Below are 23,953 nucleotides of genomic sequence, written 5' to 3' on the forward strand. Positions count from 1 at the left end.
CTACAAATCGGCCAAAAGGTGTTTCCTCAGTTTCAAATGCTCCACTGTCGCCCCCTCCTGACAGGACAGGATCCAATACTGATCCATTTGAAATGGACAAACAACATACTAATCCAATATATACTGAAGAATATGGAGGGTGGTGAGGGCGGTTGGTTCAAGGTTTAAACAGTCAACGCAGTGGATTTAAAGATGAGCACATGGAGGCAGGAGTTCCAAATCATTGTTTTTATTGTAATTTGTTGATTCTTGTTTGTCTTAATTGTTGTCTGGTTGATTGATTATTTACTCAGACAAACCATTGGTTCTCAAGAGTTGCATGAGGCCAGCCAGCTTCTTTGTTAACTAATGTTATGTAATATAATTACAAAGGTTTCATGAAAATATCTCGTAATATAATGTTACTTTAGAATGCTGAAGAGTGTGTGACATGTGCAGTAGAGCACTTCTGGAGTGTTAGACGAGAAGTGCATTCATCACGGAAGTGAGTCTATTCTCTTGACCACACCTTCTCTTTGACAGAGGTAACACCACAGGTTTAAAGGGCTTTATTTAAATATTTGAACAATGCAGGTTTCATGAAAAGGAAACCTGCATTGGCTATTCTATATCTGGAGTATAGCATCGTTTTTTTGTTTTGTTTTTTTGTTTAATTTAATCGTTTAAAGACATTTACTTTCGGTCTTGACGTGACACACACCGGTGCACTAGGTGGTGGCAGGCACCTTTAACAGTTTGTAGTCCACCATAAAAAAAGAAAAGAAGAAGTAGTAGAAGTAATAGAAGAAGTAATACAAGAACAACACGGGATAACCCACCAACCCGAACATAGTTACTTTTCTTGAGCTAGCTGCTTGTGATTCGGTAGAATAATAAAATAGCAAGCTAATTATTTTTTTGTAAAGCTTTCTTATTTTTTGTTTTAGTAGTATGAAATGCGCAGTAGCGTACTTCCGGGCTGTCAGACAAGTACATTCCTCAAAAAGTGAGTGTAGTCAATTCTCTTGACTTCACTTACTCTTTGAAAACGTAACACCGGATAGGCTACAAACCCGGAACAGTGACGTTTTCAAGCTAGCTGCTTGTGTCTCACAGCAGATAATGACATTTGCCAATTCATTATTACAGCCCTGTTATTAAGAACAGACAGCTTAGTTGCACTGTTAGCTGTCACTTTAGGGCAAGAATAACTATTTTTCGTTTGGTGGTGGTTGTCAGCTTTCTCCTGCCAGCTGGTCGCCTTTTATTTGTGTTTACCTTCCTTTTATCTGTCAGCTGTCCAGGGTACAGTATGGACGCTGAGGCGGTGGTGTCGGAGGATTCGTGCCCCGACAGGAAGCGCAGGATGCACGGCATGCTGAAGCTCTACTACGGGCTAAACGAGGAAGGAAAGGCCGAGGAGGAGGCGCAGTCCCTGGATCCCTGCGACATCAACGGGCCGCATTTTGACCCCGAGCATTTCTTAAACAAGGTGAGGACCACTGTTGTGATGTGAACTGTTTACACTGTGACGCATAATGTTATTAACGCTGTCTCAATGTCAGAGTTACCCGAAGCTTCTAATGTGAAGACCTAGACCAGTTACCTTTCTAAATGATTGTGTTGATTAATAGACAACACATTCAAATGAAAGCAATGAATTAGAAAGAGTCCCATTCAGCATTCATTGTTGACTCCCACATTTGAGTGTGTGTGACCATCACCTGCAGGCAACATGGACACTCAATTTAGGATATTAATTAAAAGGAAAAATAGGCACACAATATTATAGGTGATGCTACCCAGTAGTGTATAAAGTCATTCAAATAAACCCCACCTTTTATGAAATGCAACATTGAAGTGATGAACACATTCATGGATCAGTCATTCTAATACCTATAATTAAAAAAAGATCTGTTGCATAACGCATACTTTTATTGAAGGTATTTTTGTATGCAAATACTTTTTAGTCTTAAGAACAATTTTACTTCTGAGTATTTTTACTTTGAAGTATTGCTACTTTTACTTAAGTAAATCATCTGGAAAAAGGTGTACTGACACTGTAACAATGGACCTTGTGTTTTATGTACTGTTTGTGACTGTGTCCTTATGTGTTTTGTGTACAATGGCAGCTAAGAAGGGAGTGCTCTCTAGCGGAGTTGATGGACCAGGAGACTTGTATGGTCAAGCAGATCCGCTCTTTGGACAGTGACATGCAGACGCTGGTGTATGAAAACTACAACAAGTTCATATCTGCCACAGGTGAGGGAACGCCTCGCTTACTGTTCCACTTGTTGAAATGTTTCATTGAAATGTACATAGAGGGATCGGATCGTTAAACCATCTAGCCATGTTTTTCCAGACACCATAAGAAAGATGAAGAATGATTTCAAAAAGATGGAGGATGAAATGGATTGCCTGTCTGCTAACATGTCGGCAATCACTGACTTCAGCGCTCGGATCAGCGGTACTCTTCAAGACCAGCACGCGCAGATTACAAAGCTCTCAGGTGAGACCTCAACCGACAGTCTGTTTTGTTGAGTCAGTTGTAAGGACGCTATGATTTTCACATTTTTCTCTTGTCTTGTCCCACCCCAGGGGTTCACACTCTGTTAAGGAAGCTGCAGTTTCTGTTTGAGCTGCCTGCCAGGTTGAATAAGTGTCTGGAGATGCAGGCCTATGCTCAGGCAGTGAGATCCCACCGCCTGGCCCGCTGTGTGCTGCAGCAGTACAGCCACCTGCCCTCCTTCAAAGGGATTCAGGATGACTGTCACGCCATCATGGACAAGCTGGCACAGGAGCTTCGACAGAAGTTCAGGTGGGAATCTCTCAATTTACATTCAGATTAGAGATGCAAGTGTAAAAAGAAAAAAACATAGAAATACAATAGGATTAAAAGAATTACATGATGTTTATTTAGAGCGTTGCCATTGTTATCTCAATATTATGTCGGTCTTGTGCGCTTCCTTCTGTCCATTCACAGCTTGTCTCCCATACTACAGGTCCCCTCAACCTAAGATATTTCGTTCATATTAATTACTATATTCTCTAGTAGGCCCTATAATTGTGGAGCACTGGAAACACAAGAGGCCCTAGAGTCTAGGGCCTCTTGTGTTTCCAGTGATTCACAATTCTTTATAAACAGATTTGTATTGATTGTTTTACACCGCCATTGAGAAATTACCCTCACGCCTCTGAACTAGTAGTTAGGTCCCGTGGATGACCAACATCTGCTTTGGTAGCGAAAAGACAATTCAAGCAACATTTGCACATTTATTGTATACCCGATATGTAACGATCCTCTAAACTTAGACACAAAACAAGATGAATAAATTCCTATTTTTGTTATTGCTGCAATGCTGTATTAATTTTAAATTTTAAGGAAGCCAGAAGGGACAATTCAGTTGGATTCATCTCACTGTTCAATTGTTTATTGCAGATATTTATACCCCTCAACTAAAAAGTAAATTAAGAAAACATTGGTCCAAATAGAGCTGTTCTGTCATTATTGAATGTGCTTGCCTGTACACATCTTTCTGCAGTTTGAACATGTGACACATGTATTTCCTGTGAGTCAACTAGTTCTGCCTATCTGTTTGCCGTTGTCTCTCAGGGATGGTGGGTCAAGCGCTAAAGATTTATCAGAGTGTGTGGAGCTGCTGCTACAGTTGGATGAGCCAGCGGAGGAGCTCTGTGATAAATTCTTGAGCCATGCACGGTCTCGACTTGAGTCGGACCTCCAGGGTCTGGAAGCAGAGATAAGACCCTACCCGTCTGCTTCAGCCGTGAAAGATGCCTCTGTACACAGGCTGTCATCTCCTGCCTCTACAGGATCTCCGGCTGCTAGCTCCCCTAAAGCCAGCGCCATCTTTTCTCCCTCCTCAAACACTGACATCCTGGAGTTCATTGACAGAGGCTGCAATGAATTTGTCAGCAGCTTATGTCTAGTAATAACATCCTATCAAGAACTATTTGTCAGCCATGCTCAGACGGGGGAGCTCGCATCCAAAAACATTCCACAGATGGCAAACGCTAAGCTGCACGCATTTGTGGATGATCTGGCCGCTCGGTATTTCTCCCTCGTGGAGCGGAGGATACAGGAGGAGAAAGGGGTCGGAGATAACTCCCTCCTGGTCCGGGCCCTTGATCGCTTCCACCGCAGACTTCAGGCTGTGACCAAACTGCTGCCAGGCTCTTCAGTGCCATCCAAGGGGACAGAGATTGTGATCCGTGCAGCCACGGAGCGAGTGAAGCAGTACCTGGCCGCCCTGCAGAGCTTCTACATGGACAGCCTGACGGACGTGAGGCAGGCCCTGGCCACCCCTCGGCTCTCTGTGGCCAGTGCTTCAGTGGGCGGAGGAGGGGGGCCATCTGGGAGAGATGGTCCGAACAGCCTGCCAGAGCTGCTCTCCTCCCTGTCGGCCTCTATTCTCAACCAGATTAAATCAGTGTTGGCATCTGTGCATCTCTTCACAGCTAAGGACATTACATTCTCCAACAAGCCGTATTTTAAGGTGAATAGTTTATTTCTGTTTAACAGTTAAAGAGATAGTTTGGCTGTTTTGAACTACGGTTGTATAAGGAACTTATCCTTAGTCAGTGTATATGGCGGTTGGAACACCTTCAGTAACGAGAAACCGACAAGAGTTATGGCACAGAAGAAGAGCAATGTACTAGAGACGAGGACATCAGCAAAACATATTTGAGCCATGTAAAAAAAGGCCAACCTATATGTATTAGTCTACGCTACACGTTGAATATTTTCATGGCTTTATAGCCGTCAGACAGCCCTTTCTGATGGGGAACTGCAGCCGCGATCTATGCATCCGTCACGACTCCTTGAATAAAACAGTCATTTTACATTGCAGAACAAGCAACCTGCTCTATCCACCGCTGCCTCCATCGGTGGGTTTGTTTTTGTTATAATGGGATGTCGGTGAACACGTACTAATCACAGTCACACAATTACATCCCACTAACAAGGCAGCGGTGGACCGACAACCCCTTCGTTCTGCTAGGAAAAAAGGTTTATTTAGACGGAGCGGATAAAAGACAGAGATAAAAGCTTCAGTTATCAGTTAGAAAGGGCTATGTGAATGCAAGGTATAGCTAATAAAATATTGAAAACATATAGCGTACATTTAAACTGATATTGAGTTTTATTTAGGTGGCTAAAATGTTTTGCCTTGTTGAGCTTCTGTGCCGGTACTGCTGTTTGCTGCTGTTTTGCTTCCTGACCACCATCTACTGTGGGAAATACACTGACTTTACATAAGTACCTCATGCAACCCAACTTCAAAACATCCAAACCATCCCTTTAACAGTTTTCCCCCCCAATAAGTATTTTCTTCCCAATCTTGAGATTGACAGCTGTGTGTCTTCTCCTCGTAGGGTGAATTCTGCAGCCAGGGTGTGCGTGAGAGCCTGGTGGTGAGCTTTATAAAGTTTATTTGCCAGTCTTCTCGCCAGTTCTGTGAGAGTGCAGGCGACAAGGGAGGTTCGACTCCCCCGGCCCTGCTGTTGCTGCTGTCTCGCCTCTGCCTGGACTATGAAACCTCCACTATCTCCTACATCCTCACTCTCACAGACGAACAGTTCCTTGTGCAGGTAAATAGCTTGAGACTTTGAAAATGCAGTGGCATGCACAAAAGTCCACATTACACTGTCATACTAAAGTCTTTTACTTTGTGTTCTTTCCTGCCTACTTAACTGCCATCTAAATACATGTTTTCTTCTTTGTGTACTTTCTCAGCACCACAGTCCCGTAACACCCGTCACAACTTTATGCACAGAAGCAAGGGAGGCAGCACAGAAACTGCTGAACCACTATGTGAAGGTAGGTTTTCACCTACTTACTTTTCTTACTGAGGGGGAAATGGAGACATCAATGCAGGAAATATTCAACATAACCTTTTTCTCATACGTGTGTATATTATCTTGTTTGTCTTTGCAGGTTCAGGGCCTGATCATCTCCCAAATGTTAAGAAAGAGCGTTGAAACACGAGACTGGGTCAACACCATCGAGCCACGAAACGTCCGAGCTGTGATGAAGAGAGTCGTAGAGGACACCACCTCCATAGATGTGCAGGTAATGGTTTACAATATTTTCATCTGTGTTATGTACTCAAGTCCACTCTTTATACTTTCTTCAGTGTGTGCGCTGTACGAACGTTCTCTGCTCTTCCACAGGTCGGTCTTCTGTATGAAGAAGGAGTGAGGAAAGCCCACAGCAGTGACTCCAGCAAGAGGACCTTCTCTGTGTACAGCAGCTCCAGGCAGCAGGTCCGCTACGCTGCCAGCTACACTCCCAGGTAAACAAGCTACACATACACACGTTTAAAAAAGAAAAAATGCATGATAACAATTTGGGTTTTGTTTGCATTTTTATACATTTACAACCGATCAGACTCTGACATTGTTTGTTGTAATCACTGGGAATCATGACACTTAGATGGACCCTTATTTTGATCCCTTTTCAAGCTCAATTATAATTACCAACATGGTTTTTAAAATAATGCAGCCTATAAATGTAAAAAACATAAGATTGATATGCTCTCTTCAAAGTCATCAGATTTAATTCACAGAAACTTTATTAAAATCCATTGTTCCAGCAATCATCAACTCTGGTTTGAGACTTTGAAAGGGAGAATCAAAATACAACAGAAAGACAAGCTCATCTACTAGCTTTAGGACTTGAGTGTATAGCCTAGTTTAAGCGGGGTTTCCTGTGTTTAAAATAATCAGGTATATGCTGTTTTTAGTGTTAAAGTAGTATTAGATTCCATATAGTTTTCTTATTTCTTTGGTATGAGAATAATGCATTGTTACGGCTGCTGCCTTTCTGGTCGTCTCCTGTCTTATATGTAAATGAGCTGTGCGGGTGCCCTGACGTCATTGGCTCCTGCACAGCTCATTTACATATAAGACAGGAGACGACCAGAAAGGCAGCAGCCGTAACAACCTAAGCACACTAATGAAACTCCTAATAACACACACACTAACATCACAAAACAAACCTACCTAATAACACACTAACATCACAAACTCAACCTGGACAAAACATCGGCCAACGCATTTTATGACGGGTGTCTAATGTTGTATGGAGAATATGTACATTTCCTTAATATAAAGGCAAAATCTATCACTAATCTTGACACTGTCACAAGTTACATATATCCACCGTTAACGCGTATGCATTCTTCTCTCCGTTTATGAGTGGATTGGTAAGATAAAAGAAGCAGGTAGCTACTCTGTATTACATCCTACACCTTCACCCCCTGGGGTAAATTGTTACTGAGTTGTTTTCAATCATAAGAAAAGGGTGATTGTTTTAATTGTGGATGCACTTGAGTAATTAATTTGTGTCTGTCTGCAGTGCTCCAATGGATACTAATCTACTGAGCAACATACACAAGCTGTTTTCTGAGAGGATTGACATCTTCAGTTCAGTGGAGTTCAACAAGGTGAGTGCAGCTCTTTGTTATCCTGATGAACCTTTAGTGGAAAACATCTCTCACACACCTCTTCACTGTCCCAGGTCTCTGTGATGACTGGAATCATCAAAATCAGTTTGAAGACGTTCCTGGAGTGTGTCCGCCTGCGCACCTTTGGCCGCTACGGGCTGCAGCAGATCCAGGTGGACTGCCACTACCTGCAGATGTACCTGTGGCGCTTTGTCTCAGATGAGAACCTCGTGCACTTTCTGCTGGATGAGATAGTGGGGAGCTCCGCCCACCGCTGCCTGGATCCCGCCCCCATGGAGCAGAGTGTGATCGAGGTCATCTGTGAGCGGGGTTAAAGCTCAGAGTGCAGCACAGTCCTCTCCAAACACCAGGGCCGTTTCTCAATCGCGAGTACACATGCTGCAGAGCAACTATTTCCAGTATACTACGTCATAGAGTGGCGCAGAATGCTGGGCATTTAACATGCGTTTAAACAGTCCTTCGGCGCCACTCAATGACGTAGTATACTTCAAATAGTTGCTCTGCAGCAGTTTTACTTGCGATTGAGAAACGGCCCCTATCACAAACACAGCCAGAACAACTCTGGAATCGTGTATCGGAGATATAACACCAATTACAGAATGACTGTTTAATGTTTTGATTCAGATTCAAATGATACTGTTATATGAAATTTGGGTAGCACTTTTAAAACTGTAGCAGTCTGAAGGAAATCAAGCAACATTTGACTGTTGAATCTGACGAACATTATTTTTCAGGCCCTTGCCATACAAAGTGCACAGTTCTTAGTTGTAATAATATAAAAGTCATTTCCAAAACATAAATTATAAGAAAACACCCCCTCTCATCTCCTCTATCTGCAAACTTGAAAAAAAGAATAATTCAAGATAAAGCGAAACTTTTAGGCATGCCTTAAAGGAATAACATTGATTGTGATTACAGCATATTAAGATGGAAATCTCTTGTAATATATATATTCTTTTAGGGATCTTTTGCTGAACAATATGCAATATGAATGTCATCTGATTATGTGATCCATGTCTAACACTAAAGTCACTCCTGAAGATTTACTGTAACTTCAAGTTGGTTGATTCTGTTTTCTGTGACATTTTTCAACAGATAAGTGAAGGAATTATATAATGTCTATGTATTCAATTAAATTGTATGAATGTGATCCAAACGGTGTGTTCTTCCTTTGCAATACTCGTTTTAAATAGTATTTTCACAAATATACATAAATATCATTATCAATGTAATTCAGGTGTATTTCACAACGTCCGCAGCCATTCCTCCCACTATTTCTGTCGCCACCTGAAGCGCTCATTTGATTGGCCAAGCCTTCTTCTCTCCACCCTCTTCTGATGACCACGGAGTGATCTGATTGGCTTAGTGAAATCTTTGTGCTGTTCAACGTGTTTTGGAGGCGTGTCCATCTGCATGCTGCTGGATGGATGCATTGGGAAATAATACCGTCCCATCTACACCTCTAAACCGGTAAGACACAGCATTTACTCCGTCACAAACAGTCATTTGTTTCTGCTCTATATATACGCCTTAGACTTCGTCAATTCATTTTTCTTACGCTGTGAATATTTTAGCATTAGAAGCTAAATGGGACAACAACTAGACGGCCTTTCGTCTCATCTTTCATAATAGAAATGTAGCTGCATGGACACAGGAAATACCAGCGGTGTGAACTGTACTTTAACTCTGTGGTTTAACAGTCATAGTAATTCACAATAAGACGTCATTTAAATGATGTCAAGAAATGTGAAGAATGGGCTACATAAAAGAATATTTCCGAGTTTGTTCGACACTTAAATCTCACACTGTTACTTCCCTTCGCCTTTTTTATTTCTTATTTTTGCCACCGGTCTATGGCATCTGAAAGGGTCTTCATCCTCAGAGATAATACAGGAAAATATAAGTCCTGTATTTTAAATCTCAAGGGAAATATTATTACTACACGTGCTTTAAGTATTAAAAGTAGCCCCTTGGAAAGTTTCACAATGGCCTTTTGCTTACTGTTAAACAGTGATGGTGGTAATTTAGTACATTTACTATTATTTGCATTTTTTGCTACTTTGTACTTCTAATCTACTACAATTCGGAGGTAAATATTGTACCTTTACCCCACTATTCCTCTGTTTACGTTGCAGATTTGGATTAATGATGTGACATTTAATCAACATTTAAATTCAATTAATATTACATCTGGAGTAAATCCACAAGCTGCCTTGCAATATATGCAAAGGAATTAAACGGAGTTCCAGCTTTTCCAGCTTTGATAACACTCTAATGCATCAATCATTATAATAATCACATGATATATTGTATATTATTCAGAAATGGACCAATCTGCATAATGAGTAAACTAACGTTTGTACTCTTAAGTATATGTTGATGCCAATACTTTTAAACTTTTATTTAAGTAAGTTTTGAATGCAGGACTTTAACTTGTAACAGAGTATTCCTACTCTTGGTACTTTTACTTTTAGTTAAGTACACAATCTGAGTACTTCTTCCACCTCTCCTGTTAAATATATTGAAATATACTATATAAAAGTTCAAGAAACAAGAATGAGGGGATCCTTACATTATCAACAACTTTGGATTTAAAAGATATCATAACTTCACGTTATTTGACTTTGAACAATTTTATAACTTGTTGGGGGTTGGCATCTGTCTCACTTTACTGATACAACTTTCTTGTAAGTACAGGTTGGTTTCTTCATAGTGATTAAAAACACCTGTGTGGATATGTAGGGCCTTCAATCTGTAATAATACCTCATTATGCTATGTAAAGGTATGTATTTTTATTTTATTTTACTGTATATTACAAATGAAATCATCTAAATCTCTTGTGCTGTCATTTTGACTAATTTCCATTACCATTTAATTACTATTTAATTGTTTCACAAATGTCTATATTTTGTCTGAAATTGATCCACCATAATATTTTCCCAGGAGACCAATAATGAAGCGGAACAGTCAAGGGCTCAAACAGAGACCCTCACATGACACAGAGAGGGAGTTTGGAGGGACCCTGGGTGAGTGACAGCAGCACACCACAATACATCTACCTTCATTTTATTTAAGCTGTTTTGATCTCTATGTAACCATTAACTCTAAACTGTATACTTTATTATCCTGTTACATTTGCCACACAGCTAAGCACAACCTAAACAAATCCCCTTAACACAATGACAGTAATGTCAGCAATGTTTCATCTCTCTTTCTGTAATCCTCTCTCAGGTGCATTATGCATTCCCATCCTCCTGCCGCTGACGGTGATGTTCCTGATATGTGTGAGTCGATCCCCTGAGGCCAGTTTGCTCCAGTGGCCCCCTGCCCTCCCCTCCACTGACCAGCTGTGGGACCCTCTGGCCCCTGTGCTTCTGCTGGGCTGGATCTCTCTGCATGCCCTCCTCTATGTGTTGCCATTAGGAAAGGTAAGACAAGCTCAGCAGCCTGGGTCAAGGTTAGACCTACATTAAAACCAGCTGTGGTGATGAAAACAGCAATAGGATCCTGCATTTGGACTTACACAGAGTTGTGAGGGGATCATTAAGATGCTTTTCTGTGGATGTGTTAGTTACTGTCATGCCTCCTTCCCTTTTTCTCCATCAAGCTGCTTAGACGCCTTAAACAGACAGTTATTTTGTTTTATTTGATTTACTTACAGTCGTTATGACTTGTTTGGCTTCCAATGATGGGTTGATGTTGTGCCACTTGAGTTTAATACAAATACAATAAAAATCTTTCTACACACAAAAATAGGCCTTTACAATAGTCAAACAAATCAAAACAAAATGGGGCAAAACTCAAATAAAAGAATAAACAACTAATATCATCTTTTTTCTTTACGTTGTGTAGGTTATTATAACTCAACGGCCTCTTCCATACAGGTGTCCCCTATCTGTGTATCTTGAATTGCTGGTGCCGTGGGAAATGTAGTCTTTTATAGTCTATTGACTACAGAGGTCATGATAAGGTGACAATATTTGGCCTTTTTTACAAAACCAAAAGACTGGCTCTAACAGTTACCTTTTAAAAAGAGCCAAGCGAGATGTGTTGTGCTTCGCTGTGTTGAATGCAAAGTCTAAGCTGCTGCTGACAGTGGCTTCATGTTTAATAACGTGTTAGAGTGATATTGAGCTTCATGGCTCTCGCAGAAATGTCCAACTATAAAGTCATATTCAAATGTAGCATGCTAAAAATAAGTTGGAGCACAAAGAGACATATGGATGTTTATAAAGTGCTGGACACAGCGTTAACAGTGGCGCGATAAAGTACAATAGTTCGACTGCAGAGGATGAAATGACCCGGATCTTCGATGATTTCCCCTTAGAGCAGCAGATTGAAATGTTCCTATTTTTGACTCATGCAAAGGATATGTTTGATGTGTTCAGAATTCAAATGACTCAATCTACCTGCAGGTGTCTGAAGGATTAGTGCTGAGGAATGGAACGCGTCTCAAGTATCCCATCAATGGTAATTATATAATTCATTTTTATTTATTTTTTTAGGATTTAGCATTATAAATCAATGCAAAGTTTTAGTCATAATTTAAATATGAAATAGTTAATGACCATGTTGTATTTGTAGTAACGGAGGATGACTATGCTGTTGGACATAATGTCTACGTGAATGTAGTAGAAATATTATTATAGCTGTATTATTTTCAAGTTGTGCTTTACCCAAGTTTGAGTACAAATGCTTTTTTCAAATGTAATACTTCAATGTAGTACAATGCAAAATACATTTGAGTCATGTTTTTTTATGTATCTTCTTTTAACCTCTACACTGATCCAACCTTGAGCTAAAGTTAACTTAAGTTACACAATCTAAGGTTCCATCTTTTCCAACTGTGTCAGTCTGCTTATCCCTTCCCCCCGGGCACCAGCACTGAGCTGTGTTTGTTTCTCTCCCTCAGGTTTCCACAGCCTGTGCGTCAGCGGCGTGTTGCTGATGTTGTTGCTGGGGCTGGGGGCTCCTCTGGGGTCTCTGTTCGAGCTGCTGTTGCCTCTGGCGGCGTGCGCGATAGCGGGGTCATACCTGTTCTCCCTCTACCTCTACATCCGCTCCTTCTGGGTTCCTTCTCATGCTCTCGCTTTGGGAGGCAACACGGGTGAGAGTGGAGGTTCAAATCCCACCTTGAAGTACTATTTTGAAACTGGAGATGCATTTGCAGGGCTCTTTTATTGTCTGTTGAAGACTTTTGGTATTCCTGGGGGTATATATCTAACGGCATCAAGTGAACACTCTTTCCAGTAAGCTGACCTCGCTACCCCTGCTGTGCTCGTCTGCTTCTGTACCTGAGAACATCCATCATTGTGATTCAGCTTTATCTAGCTAACATTCCAGTTTTTGAAGAAACAATATCAGCATGTTGTTGGCACTGCTATGCTATTGAGCTGCTCCTATGTGTGAATGTAGGTTGGAGAAAGCAGAATACATATGCTCTTGAGAGAGATGAAAGAAAGATGCACATTTAACCACACTTAGCTGCACATATCCCTGCTAACATTTAGAAATTCTCAACTGCCTCACCTGTACTTGGTGTTTGGTGCTAATTTCAAACGCTAGTTAGCCTGATAAGGGTTTTCTACAGGTCCTTAAGATAGTCTTTAAATGTCTCAAATTCCATTTTATAAATACTAGGCCTTAAAAGTCCTTTAATAGTCTTACATGTGACTTATTAATGTCTCAATTTCAACATAAACATTTATCAAGTTCTTTGTACTGTATTTTGTCGAATGTACCAGTTCTCCTGAGTAAACATTTACCACACTGCCTACAGCTCACCTTATAGTCTATATCAGAGTCCTGCATCGGGTCGGGTATCCGCGGGTACCCGACGGGTGACCCGCAAAAAAGGTGATTTGCGGGTGGTATTTTTTCAAACGCTTTTTTCCGGGTTCGGTTCTGGGTAAAACAAAGATGATGCGGGTCGGGTTGCGGGTGTTGCATAATAAATATATTTCAATAATAATAATTTAGTTTAATGTTTAAATCCTCAGACCTCTCCCCCGCGGGACCGAGCATATTCATAACCTCTGCAGCGCATCTATCTGCTGCTGAGCGCGCCACATTCTGAATGGCTGAGGTGAAGCTCTCTAGCGGAGAATACAGCATTTTCAATAACTCTTCCTCAAGAGCGAAATCCAACGTCTGGGAGGCTTTTGGTGTCATCCTAGATGCAGAAAATAACCAACATCCCAGGCTTTTTGAGCCAAATATGCAACTGCGTGTGTTAATAATTGCACGTTTTCACTGCTTATATATATGCGGGTTCGGGTCGGGTTGCGGATCTTGTGCCGGCGGGTCGGGTCGGGTTGCGGAACTAATTGGCAATATGTGCGGGTAGCGGGGCGGGTTCGGTATTGCACATCGCGGGTGCGGGGCGGGAGCGGGTCTTGAAAATCAGACCCGTGCAGGACTCTGGTCTATATACGTACTTACCTGTTGAGTGCTTATTCTACATTATGCTCAAAGCACCCTGTGGCTAAGTACAGCTTTGCAGAGCTACTTGCATGATATACTCAAGCAATTGAAAGCAAAAAAAATGTCTCTCCTTTTCTGGTTGTTGTTAAAAGGCATTCTGAGAGCTGTAGAAAATAGCTGAAAATAACTGAGCGATGGCAGAGACAGGCAGGTGGTATGAGGCTACAAAAATAACACTTCTCGTCGCCTAGTAACAGATGCAGAGGATTGAACATCACAGGCTGTTCTTCACAGCATGTAACTATTGAACTGATGCATCTAAGTGGAATATAGCCTTATTAATGCAATAAATGTTGGTGTCAGAATGTCTGCTTTGAAAAAGCTTTGTTTCTGGTTTCAGAAAAATGCCAATAAACTGACCACTGATATTGTTTAAAATGTTGGTGATGAAGTTCACGACATGACAGACTTACATCACATGTATACCTTTATGTTAAATTACTTTTTGCAGACATTTAAATTACACAATAATTTTATGTGTTTCAGTTTTTAAAAATCATTAATTTGTCTGTTTTTCCAGGAAATCCACTTTATGACTTCTTCATCGGGAGAGAGCTAAACCCCCGGATTGGAAACTTTGACCTTAAATATTTCTGTGAGCTGCGACCGGGTCTGATTGGCTGGGTGAGTCATCCTGCAGGACAGCACGATCAATTCACATCCCGATATTAAAGGTTTAGAAAAGCTTATGTTACAAAAGTTATAAACAGTTCATATATACTGTACTGATATACTGTACTTTATGTTGAGGTCACAAAGATGTGAAACTACCTCTGACCAAGTGCAATGAGGTGTTTTGTATTAAATGCACTGTAGCTTCCTAGGCTCTTACCTTCAAATGACAATTTACTTAAAAGCTCCCCTATTATGTACTTTTTCAACAATATATTATAGGTCTCAGATATATACAAATGTCTCTGAAGTGTTTGGCTCAAAATACCAAACAGATCATGCATTTTAAACTAGATCCTCCAGAAAAACGCGGGCTAAAATCCTTGATTATGCGGGCTAAAATCCTTGATTATGCGGGCTAAAATCCTTGATTATGCGGGCTAAAATCCTTGATTATGCGATTAAACATGCAGGGTTTTTATGTGATTTTATGCGGTGAAATTGTGGGAAGTTGCGAAATATCCGGAAAGTTGCGAAAAAGAATAGATTTTTTTAAAAATATTGGGCTGTCTTATTTATTCTCTCTCACACACAACCTGCCACTAACGTTAAATCCCTTTACTATTCAATTAAACACATTCAATGTTTATTTATTGTAAAAGCAATGGGGCTATTTTAATCTCTCTCTCTCTCACACACACACACACACACACACAAACACACACACACACACACACACACACACACACACACACACACACACACACACACACACACACACACACACACACACACACACACACACACAGACACAGACACAGACACAGACACAGACACAGACACACACACACACACACACACACACACACACACACACTTCTCCGCCTCGTTCGTTATCTGACCAGCTTCAATCTTGTAGGCTACTCACTTTGTTTCTTGTAGCCCTCGAAAGGGTTTTGGAGGTTGATGCCTCGGTGAACGTGAGTTGTTTGACTTTCTTGCCCGCAGCAGCAGAAAGTATTTTCGAATGTTTGAATGAATCAAAGTGGGTCGTCACCCTCGACTTTCTCTAAGACGTATGCTCCAAAACACAGTTGCATGGGGTTTCCCCCCACTTTCGTGAAAGACATCGGGGTACTGCTTTGCCCGGTCTTTAGCAGAAATGTTTGTTGTGTGAGTTCCACACGTTCACTCTACGGTGTTGTTTGCCTTCTGTGATGCGCGAGCTGATGACGTCAGGTCATCATCATCATCACTACTTCACGTCAAGACGAGTTAACTTTTTTTTTTCTCAACTTTGTTTGGAAAAATGCGGGGATTATGCGGCCTTTTGATAGATATGCGGCCTTTTAAAAATCTGCGCCATTTTGCTGATTATGCGGTAAATTCTGCGATCGCAGGATCGCGTTTTTCTGGAGGGTCTAATAAACCCCCCTGTTTCCAAAAGAGCTGATTATGTGACTGTAGCTTTAAATACAAAGGAACTGCCCCCCCGCCCCATGCTCCTCAAATCCACCTACTTGATTTGAAAAAACCCATGGCGATCTAGGAGGAGATTCAGGTGATAAGGGGGGGGGGGTTACACAACCCAAACAAACATTGTGACATCACAAAGTGGCCAAAATCTGATCAGCTCATTTTCAGACAGGTTTTTATATAAATGGATCAGGACAAAAAGTGAGGGGGTCTTTTCTTCTGAAACTTTCAGAATCTCTTTACACAGAGGGCACACATGTTGATGTATAAAAGACATGAAAAAGTGGATTTTGGATAATAGGTGACCTTTAAGAAAATGTTTTAAGTCCCAGCTGTCATTTTCTATTACAAAAAGAAAGCAATTCAGTAAAGCATTTATTTATAAAGAAAAAAATACCTGCTATTCAAAATGTAGTGCTTAAAACTAAAACCTTAAATGACATACTGTAGTTGTGAACATTGTTTAACTCTTAATGGTGATTTTAAGAGAGCCCAAAAAGACCCACAGGGGGCGATGTTGTTCTCCTCTAGCATCATAATATGAATCAGCAGTCAGAATCAGAACCTTTCTCCCTGATGACCTGACAGAGTGAGCATTTGTTGGAGGGCAGGCATCATTACCTGTGTCTGAGTCATCTATCTAAATGAATGATAATGTGAAATGCCAGTGGCAATGCTAAATGGCCTGCATTAACAAAGCCCCTCTCTAGCCACTCAAAGCCCGATCAGTTTTTCTTTTTCATAGAGACATTGTTGCAGGCAGTCAAATGATCTGTACATTGTCAAAGTAGTGAGTACTTTATTTACAATTTTCTTAAAACCTTTGCACATGTGAATCTTATGAGGCCAGGTGCGTAGGAGAGGACAAAAAAAGCTTCCACCAACTGGCTACAGACAGTGTGTGGGAGTTCTCTGTTTCCTGTTGAATGTTTAAAAGTCTCCTAAATGTTCTTATGTTTTTAATTCAAATGAAGTTCATAGTCTTTGCGAGGCCAAGGGCGAGCCAGAGTAACATGCTTCTTTGTAAATAGAGACTTAAATGTTTACTCTCCCTGCATTTGATCTAGGCGTGAGTGATGTTAGTCCCTTTCAGGAGCACAAATGAAAATATGATTTATTAGATGCTGCATTTTGAATGTTTGCCCAAGGCTGAGAGAGAGAAAACAGTCTTTATTTAAATATAAATAAATATTTTAATAATAAATATCATGTAAAATATAACTTCACAATGCACTAAAGTACAAATATGTTTACATGCTGACTGATGATTTCCCCAAGTCATAGAAACTTTCAACAGTTATTTTTAATTAAACAAAATTCCCTGGTAAAATTGATACATTTTTTTTTAAAGATGTTTCTTCCTGTTCTGATTTGGTATCTTCACTGTTTATTCCACTCATTGTAAGTTGCTTTGGATAAAAATCTCAGCGTAATGAAATCTCAAATAAGGAAAAGTGTAGATGCAGACTGAAAGTGAGGAGGTGACATGCAACAGGTACCACAGCTGGAATCTTAGAACGTTATTTTTTTAATGTGATCTAATTTAATTGTACATTTATTAGGTAAACCTGTACGATATATCTCTGGATTTGACCGTGTTGGGTGCTGTTTTTGTGTCAGTCTCTGAGTGTTTTGGATCAGGGGTTCCCAACCTTTATTGTGCCAAGGACCGGCAGATACATTAAAAAAAATGTGCGGACCGGTTGTCAATTTTAGCTGATTTTAATATTTACTCACCAGCAGGTGGCAACAGAGGCTAATTGTATTTAACAGCCTGAAGAAATACCAATATGCATCCAAAACATATTAATAACGTTTAAAACCAGGATACAATTAAAACAAAAAATTAGGACCACTGTACACATATTGATATAACTGAAATGTCAGGGAGACCCCTGGGCTTGTTTGCCAGCCATAATAACGTCATACCGGGGCGTTCATTCCGGTGCACTCCGACAGCATTTAGCACTACATCGAGATTAAGATTAAACTAACTTCTTTTGGGAACACCCACATACCTATGGAGTTGGCCAGATGTGTGTAAATTACTGTTCATGGTAATTTGAAAACAAATGCCTTTGTTGGACACACACAAACACACCGAACATACACACACACACACACACACACAGCGGAGCTGAGCAGAGCACATACACACACATACATCATGCGCCTTTGTGATCGGACATTTCCTTCATACAACGAGTAATAGGGGGAATAATCAGGCCGTTCGATGTGTGTGTGTGTGAAACGTAGCAGCCTGCAGTGGGGAACACAGTGAAGGCGGTGTGTACGCCCTGGTGCTGCACTTCTCAGAGGCTGCCTCCTGATGCTGCAGCCATTTCATGAAGTGAAGGAGGTTTTACAAATTAAAAAGAATAGCTCTACACCCCTGGCCGCAATGTCCTTAAAATTAAGTCCGTGTTCGAAATATATCTCAAATAATGTATGCACTGCCATTTCCCCACATAAACATAACAGTCTGCGATTAAACGGTTGTCTCCTGTGTGCTCCACTTCCTATTGGCGCACCGGTAACTTTCTCTGTGCACGAGAGGCTAAGACCTTATGCTAACCAATTTTGATTTATTTTTGGATGTTTTGGATGAAATAATATGACTGGTATAGGTGAGAAAAGAAAAAAAAAAAAGAAAAAAATTGATAAAATATTTTTAAATATTTATAATTCTGCAAATATTACGATAAACTCACAGCTATTTTGCGGCCCGGCAGTAACACCTCCGCGGACCGGGGGTTGGGAACCCCTGTTTTAGATGACCTGACAACTACTTTTTTCCATCTTATCCATTTATCGTATATTGAGATTGACTACCAGGAAGTGCCAGTGTAAAATGTTTCCTAACTAGTGATGGCTAATCAGTATTTTTACCTCACAGGTGGTCATAAACCTGGGCATGCTGATGAAGGAGGTGGAGCTCCGAGGGTCCCCGTCTCTCGCCATGATACTGGTCAACAGTTTCCAGCTGCTGTATGTGGCGGACGCTCTGTGGAACGAGGTAACAGAAACAAAGATCATGCTTTAAATTCTTCGGTCATTATTCAATTATGATTTTTCCCCTGCAGATATTTCAAAAGTGGCGCACCAGAGAGAGATTTGTAGCTATTATTTTCTTATTTTTGTTTTACTTTATAAACTGGTAAGTTATCAATCTGATCTGGCGTCAACCCTAAAAGTGCACTGTACTGCCCTCTTTCTTTACTCTAGGTACCACTATAACCTATGGCTACAATCTTGCTTTTTTAACATGTATGTTTTTGTTTTTTGGTATTGTAGGACTCTGATTGTATTAACTTGTTATTTTGTTATTTTTACAAATCCATTGTCTTTAGGGTTACTTTACAACAGTGGCAATTTTAAACCAATAACACGTGCAGGGGCCAGATTTTTTATGAAAGAGGCACATTGAGTGGAAAAAGGAGACCAAGACAGTGTTCAAGATTTCAACACTTGAAACACTCTGTTCAGTATAAAATACCTATGACAAATTGTATTCTTCTTTTGGAGGGGGGCCACAGGGGGGTCCGAGCTCAATGTTAAAGAGGCACCGGCCCCTGTTAGCCTCCCCTTAGTAACCCCCATGCTTTACAACATCTGTCCAGGGACGACAGATGAAAAATAGCCTCTTGGCAAACTCTGTTGCATCTACAGAAATGTCTATTAAGGTGCACTGACCTTTTCAAATAAACAAATTAAATAATAGATCAAATAACCCTCATGCCATGAACTGTTGTGTTTAAACAGGAGGCCGTGTTGACCACCATGGACATAGTGCATGATGGTTTTGGCTTCATGCTCGTGTTCGGGGACCTGGCCTGGGTCCCCTTCACGTACGGCATGCAGGCGGCCTTCCTGGTGGTGCACCCCCAGACCCTCAGCTCACTGGGAGCAGCAGCCATTATAGCACTGAATGGTAATCATGTTTGCTCGCTTATTTATCAAGCTGTAACATGTTTTATTCATGGCAAAATATGGTGATGTTAACATTTGTCTCTTTGCCACAAGGTATTGGATATTATGTCTTCAGAAAATCCAACTCACAGAAGAACCAGTTCAGACGAGACCCTACACATCCAAGTGTCGCAAGTCAGTCCTTTTTATAAACATAAAACAAAAGACAAATGATCCAACTTGTCTTTCACAACTTAATTATTCGTATGTTTCTCAACTCGTGCTCTAAATACCTTTGGGTATGATCTCTAAAGTGATTTGTTCTTCTAGATATCTAAATATTGACGCGTTTCTTCGCAGGATTGGAGACCATCGCCACAGCAACAGGGAAGCGTCTGCTGGTGTCTGGCTGGTGGGGTCTCGTTCGTCATCCCAATTACCTCGGGGACCTCCTCATGGCCCTCGCCTGGTCTCTGCCATGTGGTAAGACATATTTGAAGCCTGTGCAAGGCTCTTATTGCATGCAGGCCACAATGACATGGCACGATCTCTTTGAGTCTTCGTTAGAAAGGAGAAATAATGAGAGAATTTCAGACTGGTGATTTATCGTATCCAGATGGATTTATTGCTAGACATTTAACACAAATGTGCATGCACCAATGTGTGTATTGGGGCTGTGCAAAACAGTGTTTTAATATATCGTCATTGCGATGTGTAACGTGTGATGAAAACAGCATTTTGAAATGTAACATCTTACTTTCAATTGGTGCCTTTTGTGTACAGTTTATGGCTTGATCAAGGAAAGACTATAAAAAATAATTTCCCTAATTGTTAGTATCCTAAATTCCTAAAGTAACTGTTGTATTTTAGCTGTATAAACTTTCAAATCTGTCTATATTTAACAAGTTAAATCGATATTGCTATTTTTGACAACCTAGGTTTCTGTGGGTTTATCCCTTCCCCATTAAAAATAATCATGTGATCCATTGTTGCTTTGAAAATATCAATTTATAATTGATTTAAAGCAGGAACTACATGACAAAAAAAGGGGAACAAAATTAAGAATCTGATATTCTTTCTATGCCAACCTTCAGTTATGCCAACCTTCAGTTTCTGACATTTCTGCCTTTTAAGACATTTCAGCAGCAACCACAAATGTATCTTATTTCCTTCCTTGCCTTATTAGATAATTACACCCTGTTTGTGAGGGATGCAGAAGCCATAGAGACAGCAACAATGTGTTCTCTTTGTTCCTCCGTAAGCTGCCTTATGTTCCCTTGAAAACTCACTTCCTCTTCTGGCTGCTGTCAGACTTTTGTCACAGCTGACACATTCTGCTCATCGGTATTCAAACTCTATATGACTCACTTGTGTAGCTGCTTTTGTAATTGAGATGTACTGTAGTGTCTGCCTTGAATGCTGCTGTAAGAAAGTCACATATTGCTAAACTATACAATCAAAAAGAAAGTAAATCATGACAGCGTATTCCAGACGTATGAAAGTGGAACAGTGGTCACATCCAGACCCTGACTGAAGGACAAAAAGGTGTTATTCTGAAAAACTCAAATTAGCATTTAGGAGAATAAACACTTGGAGCTTAATCAAACTTGTACTCAGTTCAGGCTCTTGACAGATTGAAAAGGAAATGTTCAGCTTTTTTCAGAGGAGGATGCACACTTGATTACATCTTCTCTGATGCCATCCACATCACGAACAATGATATTATTAGTGGAAAAAGGTGTCATTATCAATTTAAATGAATACAGTCCTCTGTGAATTATATAGGGTATAGTTTCACTTTGTCATTATTAGTTTCCTCTTGCTAACATTTCATGCTTTCTCGTCTTTTCTTTAGGATTCTCACATCTCCTGCCTTACTTTTATGTCATATATTTCGCCGTGTTGCTGATTCACCGAGAGGACCGTGATGAGAGACAGTGCAGGGCCAAATACGGACTAGCGTGGGACACATACTGTCAACGTGTCCCCTACAGGATCTTCCCTTATGTCTACTAAACAGCAGAGCAGGTGGCTGGAAAAGGACCAAAACTGTCTCAACACATCCTTCAAGTCCACATAGCAATAACCTGAAATGTGAATCCATTTTCACTTTCATAGACCACAAATAATATCTGGTGCTTTTGCATGTTTAAATACAAAATGATGTTCACTGGATCACTATTTTCTAAGTTGTTGAATATTGACTTTGAAAGTTCATAGGAGTCTGATAACGGTTAATCCGTACATCCAAACACAGCACAGGCCTTGGGATTCTTTCTCAAAAAAATTAGATAAGAAAATTCGTTTTTGTAAACGTGAGAAAATAAAACACATTTTTAATTGGAAAATACAACCCTAGAAAAATGACGGATGAAATGCAATTCCATAAAAACATTAGTGCCTTATTTTAATAAAAGGCATTTTTACCATGCTTGTTTTTTTACAATGTCTACTTTTTTTTAAAGCGTGTTTGTAAAATTCATTTAAAATAAACAAAACCCAAAATGACACTTGCATCATCATTTCATTCACCTCGCAGACTGTGAATGTCCGGGAAAGTGCTCCGGGGGGCTGAAATGTTTGTATGACTATTTATACGTTTGCCTTTTTGAGTCTGTGAAGATGGCTGCTAACAGCTATGTGAGTTTGTAATAACCTTTCCAACCTGTTATCATCATCCTGCTTAAATGGCTTCTCTCTCACGTGTTCAAACCTTAATGGCAAACGTTCTCCGAGCCGCTGGGCTTTATCTGTCAGGCTTCAGCTTTCAATAATGCTCTTTTCCCTAATTACTCTGAGAGAAAAATAAGTATATGGGCTGCATTAGTAACTGCTGTCAGAGGCTCCTTAAAAAAGGCCTCAATAATCATTAACGCCGTGCTCCTACTTAAGCATTGAATAAGAGCAGGTTGATTCACTGTGTGGGAGGCAAGTGGTCGTATTTTGAATGGACTGCTGCCTCACCTTGAAGAAAATTCTTTGAATAGGTGGTTACTAAGAAGTAAATCTTCCATAATATATAAACGCCAGCAACTTGGCATTTTAATGGTGAAGTTTACCTGTTTTTACCTTTTTTTAAAACAGATTTATACCTAATTTGTTGCAAAAGACCCCCAATTTGTTTGCATATAATCCCTTTTTCAATTATAACCCTGTGCATATACACTGCAAATAATATGTGTGTCACATTGCAGAGAGGTGTCCGCATACGTAAGAAAGGGCCCTCCACTAATGCATATACTAATACCTTATATTCACCCTTTAAGCCCATTAACAGTGCAGTTGGCCCCTAGCTTTGTTTACACAGCACTCAAGCCATTTGTGTTGTTTTTCATGTTACTTAGTGCTAATTATGTGCTTGTATAATGCTGCCAGTGCCTTCATGGTGGCTGGATTCATGATGAAATAACTAACAATGTTCTCAGGTTTTAGGTATGTAAAGTACATGTACTGTTTGTATATTTACACTGAACAAAAATATAAACGCAACACTTTTGTTTTTGCTCCCATTTTTCATGAGATGAACTCAAAGATCTAAAACATTTTCTATACACACAAAATAACCATTTCTCTCAAATATTGTTCACAAATCTGAAAAAAAATGTGATAGTGAGCACTTCTCCTTTGCCGAGATAATCCATCCCACCTCACAGGTGTGGCATATCAAGATGCTGATTAGACAGCATGATTATTGCACAGGTGTGCCTTAGGCTGGCCACAATAAAAGGCCACTCTGAAACGTGCATTTTTGCTTTATTGGGGGGGTCTGGGGGGGGTCCGAAAACCAGTCAGTATCTGGTGTGAGGGTTAGGATTAGGATTAGGGTTAGGGTTAGGGTAATGTTGTGAATCGAGTGGCCTGTGTTCATCGTCCATAACATACGCCTGCCCATACCATAACCCCACCACCACCATGGGCCCTAATCCTAACCCTCACACCAGTTAATGACTGGTTTTCGGACCCCCCCAGACCTCCCCAATAAAGCAAAAATGCACGTTTCAGAGTGGCC

At 40.5% G+C, this 23,953-nt stretch overlaps 2 protein-coding genes across 3 annotated transcripts; both read left to right on the forward strand.

The window, feature by feature from the left end:
• The first annotated feature begins 84 nt into the window (after positions 1-84).
• Positions 85-8,619, forward strand: vps51 (VPS51 subunit of GARP complex). 2 transcript variants are annotated; one of them, XM_079647885.1, is made up of 12 exons: positions 85-142; positions 1,276-1,471; positions 2,112-2,241; positions 2,342-2,488; positions 2,578-2,797; positions 3,593-4,493; positions 5,371-5,586; positions 5,732-5,815; positions 5,933-6,067; positions 6,169-6,290; positions 7,355-7,442; positions 7,517-8,619. In XM_079647885.1, exons 1-12 carry the CDS (start codon positions 93-95, stop codon positions 7,775-7,777), a joined length of 2,550 nt encoding a protein of 849 aa, XP_079504011.1. In that variant the 5' UTR covers positions 85-92; the 3' UTR covers positions 7,778-8,619. The 2 variants fall into 2 exon arrangements, with proteins under 2 accessions (XP_079504011.1, XP_079504010.1); XM_079647884.1 differs by lacking the exon at positions 85-142 and adding an exon at positions 827-985.
• A 231-nt stretch (positions 8,620-8,850) lies between these two features.
• Positions 8,851-22,452, forward strand: tm7sf2 (transmembrane 7 superfamily member 2). Its single transcript, XM_079649901.1, has 11 exons — positions 8,851-8,933; positions 10,408-10,490; positions 10,696-10,892; positions 11,880-11,934; positions 12,377-12,571; positions 14,468-14,571; positions 18,932-19,051; positions 19,798-19,966; positions 20,059-20,139; positions 20,305-20,427; positions 21,800-22,452. Exons 1-11 carry the CDS (start codon positions 8,887-8,889, stop codon positions 21,958-21,960), a joined length of 1,335 nt encoding a protein of 444 aa, XP_079506027.1. The 5' UTR covers positions 8,851-8,886; the 3' UTR covers positions 21,961-22,452.
• The last annotated feature ends 1,501 nt before the right edge of the window (positions 22,453-23,953 follow it).

The sequence above is a fragment of the Notothenia rossii genome, assembly GCF_949606895.1.
Source record: "Notothenia rossii genome assembly, chromosome: 9".
NCBI lineage: Eukaryota > Metazoa > Chordata > Actinopteri > Perciformes > Nototheniidae > Notothenia > Notothenia rossii.